The sequence below is a fragment of the Pseudochaenichthys georgianus genome, chromosome 1 (genome assembly GCF_902827115.2).
Source record: "Pseudochaenichthys georgianus chromosome 1, fPseGeo1.2, whole genome shotgun sequence".
NCBI lineage: Eukaryota > Metazoa > Chordata > Actinopteri > Perciformes > Channichthyidae > Pseudochaenichthys > Pseudochaenichthys georgianus.
The window spans coordinates 26,150,636-26,157,263 of NC_047503.1; the positions used below are offsets into that span (position 1 = coordinate 26,150,636).

Sequence of the window (6,628 nt, forward strand, 5' to 3'; positions counted from 1 at the left end):
CCCTATACATGGTCCACCAGCTCTACCAGCTCTGAGCAATATGGCAGACCGTACTTATACATTTTCAAGGTCCTCGTACTTAACATGAGTATTTCCATTTTTTGCCACTAAATATTTCTAATCGATATTGTACTTTTTACTTCACAACATGTATTTGATCATTTTAGTTACTTTGAGGATTCAGATTCAGATTTATAATGTGAAATATAGTCAACCCATCATGTTTTGTTATAGGCTACGTTAAGATTACACTGTATTGATCCCTTAATGAAATGTACAAGAAAAACACAAGTTTCTCTTTTACCAGTTGTAACATTAAAGACATTTGTGTGTGTGTCTTTGTTGGGATGTGGTAAAGTGTTTTTCGGCGTATCCTTGAAAAGCCTGTATTTTATCTCTCATTCTCAGCCGCCTTTTAACACCACATAAGACAAAGAAATGAAGAGAAAGAGCGGGAGAGAAGCATGAGGGGGAGGAATAGCTTGTCTAAACTTTTTCCTGGTTGTTCCTGGTCGACTGTTCGCTGTCTCTATAATGCAGCTACAATACATCTTTAAGCTCTGAATAGTTTTTATTTCCTCAAGTCATCTTCTTACATTCAAAGCTACAAACACACACAGATGCTCATATCACATTTACTGACATGTGATATAGAGACCATGTCATATAATAAATAAATATAAAAATTAAAAACTGACTTCACTTGGATAAGATTTGAAGTCATGTATGAGTGTTGTCATACATTCATAAAGAACACAAGTCTATTGTTTTATTGCTTTCCAAACAACATGTTTTACTAATCATCATTCAAGAAAAAGCTTTTGATAATCTATTCAAATCCAAAAATTAGATTTAATAAAGAAAAATAGGAATAAGATGCTACTTAAATGTTCTAATATAAATAAATTTTTTATGCATTTCATCTGTGTATTCTAATACAGATTTCATACATAGATTTGGCAAACGCTTAATACACTTCACACGATATGTTTGATTTAAGACGTGATATGCAAAACATACAAAACATGTAACATAAGTACATGAGACACATGGGCACAATACTCTTTTAAGAAGATAACTTGTTTCCATAAAAATGTATAAATTATCCTTTATAAATTCTTAATGAGTTTATAGGAGTTAAGGCATAAAAGGGCGCATTGATGATGAATGCACACATATTCAAATCCAACGCAAACTCTCGCTAAAAGATAGGAAGGTAAAAACCAAGGCTGAATTACAAATACTTGTAGATCATTAGATGATTTCCGAAAGCATTTTTTGTTACGAACAAAATGTGCAGAAATTACACAATGCCGTGTCAATGTGTTGAATCCTTAGCTTTAATGTATGGACAAGTTTGCAAGAAACATAAGTAGAAGGTCATGTCTTCTTTTTTTTAACAGTTTTACAAATAAAATCACAAAAGCCGTTATTTAGCACAATGATCAGTGTCAAGAAGTCCGATAATGCTGATGTTCAATATTTCTTCACTTTATTGTAGAATTTCTAAAAGTTGGGATTCTCTACTTGTATAAAAGAAACTTACAAATGATATCTTGTATGAATCAAAACAACCATTTAATCAATGTTTCTTGCTTTTTAATGACTGAAATGTGTATTTCACTGCAATGGGTATACGTTCTAACAATACATAAACAGGTATATTTAAATTGAATAAAAATTAAGAAATAACCTTTAGAAAAAAATAGCCTGCATTGAGCTACTGACAGAGCCATCTAGTGAAATGTCATTTGAGAATAAGCTTTACATATACAGTATATCCTAATGTAGCTCAAATTGTCTTATTCATACTCTGAGGCGTTTGAATAGGTGCTGACAAAATTCAATATGCAGTCAAAATTATTTCCTGACTTGATAATTATATTTTTGGAGCCTGAGAACATTATTTTCCTAGTTCTTGAAAAATCTGTAAAAGATCCATCCAACTGTATACTTGTAGAACTAGTTTTATTTGTGGCAGTGAAATCATTTATCTCCACATTCATTCTATAACCCAGATAATAATTACATTTGCCAATCAAATCCCAAACTGAGATGTTAAGAAAAAACAATGCTGTGTCAAGATTAAATCTATTATAACTTTAATTTAAGCATTTAAGTGTGCCTTGCCCTGAACAATGGAGTATTTGTTAAACAATTCTGATACCACATTTGAAATACCCCTGAGATGTGCTGTGGTACATTCACAAACAGTTCCGAGGAATTGAAGATGAAGTATTTTTTTCGCGTCTCCCTGAATCAAACAAAAGTAGAACTTTAATTTGAGTACACGCATGACTAAATCAAAGTATTTTCATTTTTATTCTTTGAGTTTAGAGAAGTGCTTTGGAGGGCGCAGGAGGCCCATCAGTGTAGAAAAACCCTACCTAACATAAAAAAATACAGCTTTGGGTTCTTGTACCTTAATGGATTCTCACTGAGTTTGAACAGCACACTAGGACCCTTATTAAAACATGTACTCTCATGAAGGCTGAGGTGCCCCCCGAGTCAAGTTCAAAGGTCAAAAGACCCTGCACTGGTTGAGGCTGAACATCCGTCGTCTGGCCTGTTTCCTAGCCTGGTTAATGGCTGTTCGCACTGCATGCTCAAAAACTTGCTGCACACCACGGTTACTTAAGGAGGAGCACTCCAGGTAGCCTTTAGCGTGGACCTCATGAGCCACACGTCTCCCCTCCGCTGCTGAGATGCAGTTTCCCCGGTACTGCCCCATCTCCCTCAGATCTGTCTGGGTTGCAACAACCAGCACCGGCACCCTTGGCAAGTTCTCTCGAACCTCAGCAATCCACTTGTGCTGGACGCTGGCCAGAGAGTTAGGGTTGGCCACAGAGTAGCAGATTAGCACAACGTCAGCCTGGTGGTAGGATCTCGGTCGGATTTGTCTAAAGTTGTCATTGCCCGCCGTGTCCCACAGCCCCAGGTTGATCTGAACCCCGTCCATGTACACCTCGACCCCTGTGTTTTCAAACACTGTGGGCTGGTAGTTGTCTGGGAAGGTTTCTGAGGTGAAGCGGACCAGCAGCGCTGTCTTGCCCACGGCACTGTCCCCGACCAGGACGCACTTCAGCGCCATCTCTTCGGTCTCGTTCATGGCTGCCGCCGACGGTCTCACTCCTTTGGATATTTGTGGTTATGTGGAAAGTCTTAGGGATGGTTTCTATGTAACACGTTTACGTCGTAGACAAAGGCAGCGTACTTCTGTGTTCAAGTGGTAGTTTTCATAGCAGGTGAATTGTAGCCCTGGCATATGGTAACTCAATTTCTGAAGATTTCAGCGGTCATTCAGTTTGTTGAACTGAACTATAATGTCTCTCTTTTCAGAGCGTTTTAACGTTGTTCATATGGAACAGGTTTAAAATCAGCTTCCCACACGCCCCAGACAACGTCTCAGATCTTTAGTCCATCTTGTCTCGTATCACTTCTGCTGTGTTTCTGCAGCGAGGTCGGATGTCGGTCCTTCTCTCTAATGACGGCTGTCATCCTTTCCAAACAGGTTGAACCTCTCAGAGTTGAGGACGGATGTCTGCTGATGAAGAGAGGACATGTTACGATCATAAGAGGACAGTTAGCAAAAGGTTGTCTTACTTAGAAATAGAGAAACTGAAAAACCTTAGCTAATTTTTTATTTAAGTCAAACCTTAATCTAGAACAGTTTACAGTTTCTTCTCATACATCATGCAACATGGCGTACAAAACGACAGCAGTGTGACTCTTCATAGAACATGTTTAAACATGACAAATAATGAGCAAGTGCTTACACACTAAAAAAGATTGTCAATCGCTAGAGTATTGTATTTGAAGATTACATTTTGTCTTTATGGCAGCACCATTTTCTATTTACAGAGAAAGGTCAACGTCACGTACAATATAGTATTGATTAAATACGGAAGTAAAGATTTATGTGATTGGGTGTGACCCAGAGTTCAAGTTATAATTTGAAGAGTTTAACAGGAGCTTACTAATAACATATTCATGCTCTCTGTATTACCAAGCTTATATTTATAGCCTTACAGGCTCCATTCCCTGTAATGAATCTCCCTCATAACCAGTCCTGATTCTGCAGTTTGCCCATTAACGGACATCTGATCGTGGAGAATTATGTCTCTGTTATAGTCTTAGATGCGGGAAGATAGAAATCTTGTTGGTTCATTTAATATTGATCGCTAAAATACTGCTGATGGTTTCTTTTGACTTCTCTGGTGCATACACGTTGAAGAATTAATTTAGGTAGCAGTTAGACGTTACAACCTCAAAACCATCTGCCATGACACATAGATGGAAAGACCACCATAACCGTAAATGGGACAATTTAATCAGTATTTTTCCACAATTCAACTCTTGAATTTATCTCTCAGAAAGTAGTCGAAAGTAGTCTTATTTTAAGTCCAGTGGCAGAGCAATTCATTTTCCTAAGAAATAAATACAAATTAATTAATTAATAAAGTCATAAAACAGGGCACTAACACTGAGTGCAACTGATTTAACTCTTTTTACTTCATGTACAATGCTGGTTTTATAGGGAATGTACAATATTTATTATAAGTGTGCTTTAATTCACATACAACTAATTTTCTTTGTTCCAATGAGAGGAACACCCTGAAGTCTTCACTTACTTAATAGTTTAAATGTCTGAAAAATATTGTCGGTTTTTGCCATCATTATGAAGTATTAATTACATTTTCAAATCAAATAAATGGAAACAAATCAAGACAAAGAAAAAGAAAATTACCTTTCTTGTCAGTCTTTTCGATCTCTAAACGGCCGATGCTGGATGCCGCTTTTGAAGACAGAAGACGAAATCCTTTAAACTCCAGAAACTATTTGGTATTTATAATAATCTGCTGAAGCGGATGCCCTCAAACACATGTATTAAAGTCTGTATTTAATTGTGACGATCAGACACACGGGCGAAGTAATTTGGCATCTGCCTGAATAAGCCTAGTTTGGTAAGTAGAGGAGGGAAGTGAGAAAGTATGAGAGAAATGTAAAGCACATCCGCTCGTCGCAGTGTGGAGGTGTGACACAATCTTCTGCCTTCCTCCCCCACAGCAGCTGGGCTTTTACATGTTTTTCTCCTTTATGGATTTTCAAAATGTTATTCAAAAATCTTAAAAGTTGTTGCTTTGATCACAACTGTAATGTATTATCATAATGAACAATTACTCAAGTTATAATGCTCTTGAATTGCTCAAGTGTTGATAAAGTGGATAAAGAAAGAATAAATGGACACTGGGTTATGAACCGAAGGTAATACTGTATGTATCCTTATTTGATCGTGAATTATAAATGTGAATGGATCTTGATTTTTCTTTTTTTTCCTTTCATGTTCATGTTCCTGTAGCTTATTGTTTGTTAGGTTGTTATTTTAGTGATATTTAATAATAAATAAAAAAATACAAGATACACATGTGTTTCTGGTGTAAAGCCATACATGCAGTAGTCATGAATTGTAAACAAATGTGAGTTTATTCCACAATACAATATTATCTGTAAAACCATTTGAACAAATGAATATAAAAATACACATTTCTCTTTACAATTAATTCAACAACATTATGTACAGTCAGTACAATTGTTCAACATTGTTGTTGGACCAATATGAAAAATATCACACGGATAGAAAACAGAGGATTTTTTTTTTAAATCTACAAAAATCGAGAAGCAACCTGAGGAATACAACTACTATAAAAATGTGGCACAACGCTTTAAAAAACAACTAGCTACCATGAAAAGGCTGGAGAAGTACGTCAATTGGCCTCGAAAAAAGGAAACCAAACACTGATGTATCTTTTCCTGAGTTTGAATCTCCACATATTAGCAGCTAAGCTTGGTTCGGCCTTAAGAAAATAAGCAGTTGCCGTTTTATGTTCAGCAGAACTCTAAAAGGAGGATGTTAACAATATTTAAGAACTGAATGTGAAACACTAAAACCAAGAGACACACAAAACCTTCTCCTTAGCATCTGGATAGATCGCATGCATTTAATGGAGGATTAAATCCATACTTTTTAGTGCCTCATAAAAGATGCCATAATACTTAAATTCCTAGAGAGCAACCTCCAAGAAGACAGCATGCAATCATAATTCAAGTCTGATAAAATCCTCATAATACGTCTCAAACATTACTGCAGATGAGTCAATTAAATAACACCTTATTCAACATCAAGCCTTCAAAACAAAAAGGGATTTCGATTTTAAAATTATCTTAAAAAGGCTTAAAGATAAACATAAAGTATATTCTGCAGCACTAAAAATTATTTTATTTTAAAATGTACATACATTCTAGCTTTACAGCTGCTTTAAAAATACCTTATTTGTGTTTCAATTTATTCTAACAAATTAAAACTCTTTTAAGATCTGAATCAAGTTTATGATTCAACCCAAATTCTCCTAAATTTCCCAAAGATTAAGACGACTTATGGAGTGAACATAGAGAGAAAGCAAGATAAAAAAGGTACCAAAAACAAATTGAGTGTATTGTACTGTATAAACTATAGTAATTGTATATGTAGCGTTGTAGAAGTGTGTGTGTGTGTGTGTGTGTGTGTGTGTGTGTGTGTGTGTGTGTGTGTGTGTGTGTGTGTGTGTGTGTGTGTGTGTGTGTGTGTGTG

At 35.9% G+C, this 6,628-nt stretch overlaps 1 protein-coding gene across 2 annotated transcripts; it reads right to left on the minus strand.

Moving 5' to 3' along the window:
* Window positions 1-1,318: 1,318 nt before the first annotated feature.
* rhoh (ras homolog family member H) lies at window positions 1,319-4,966 on the minus strand. 2 transcript variants are annotated; one of them, XM_034080617.1, is made up of 2 exons: window positions 4,748-4,966; window positions 1,319-3,541 (listed from the first exon to the last, which is right to left on the minus strand). In XM_034080617.1, exon 2 carries the CDS (start codon window positions 3,107-3,109, stop codon window positions 2,522-2,524), a length of 588 nt encoding a protein of 195 aa, XP_033936508.1. In that variant the 5' UTR covers window positions 3,110-3,541; window positions 4,748-4,966; the 3' UTR covers window positions 1,319-2,521. The 2 variants fall into 2 exon arrangements, with proteins under 2 accessions (XP_033936508.1, XP_033936517.1); XM_034080626.1 differs by having other exon boundaries at window positions 1,319-3,544.
* Between the last annotated feature and the right edge of the window lie 1,662 nt (window positions 4,967-6,628).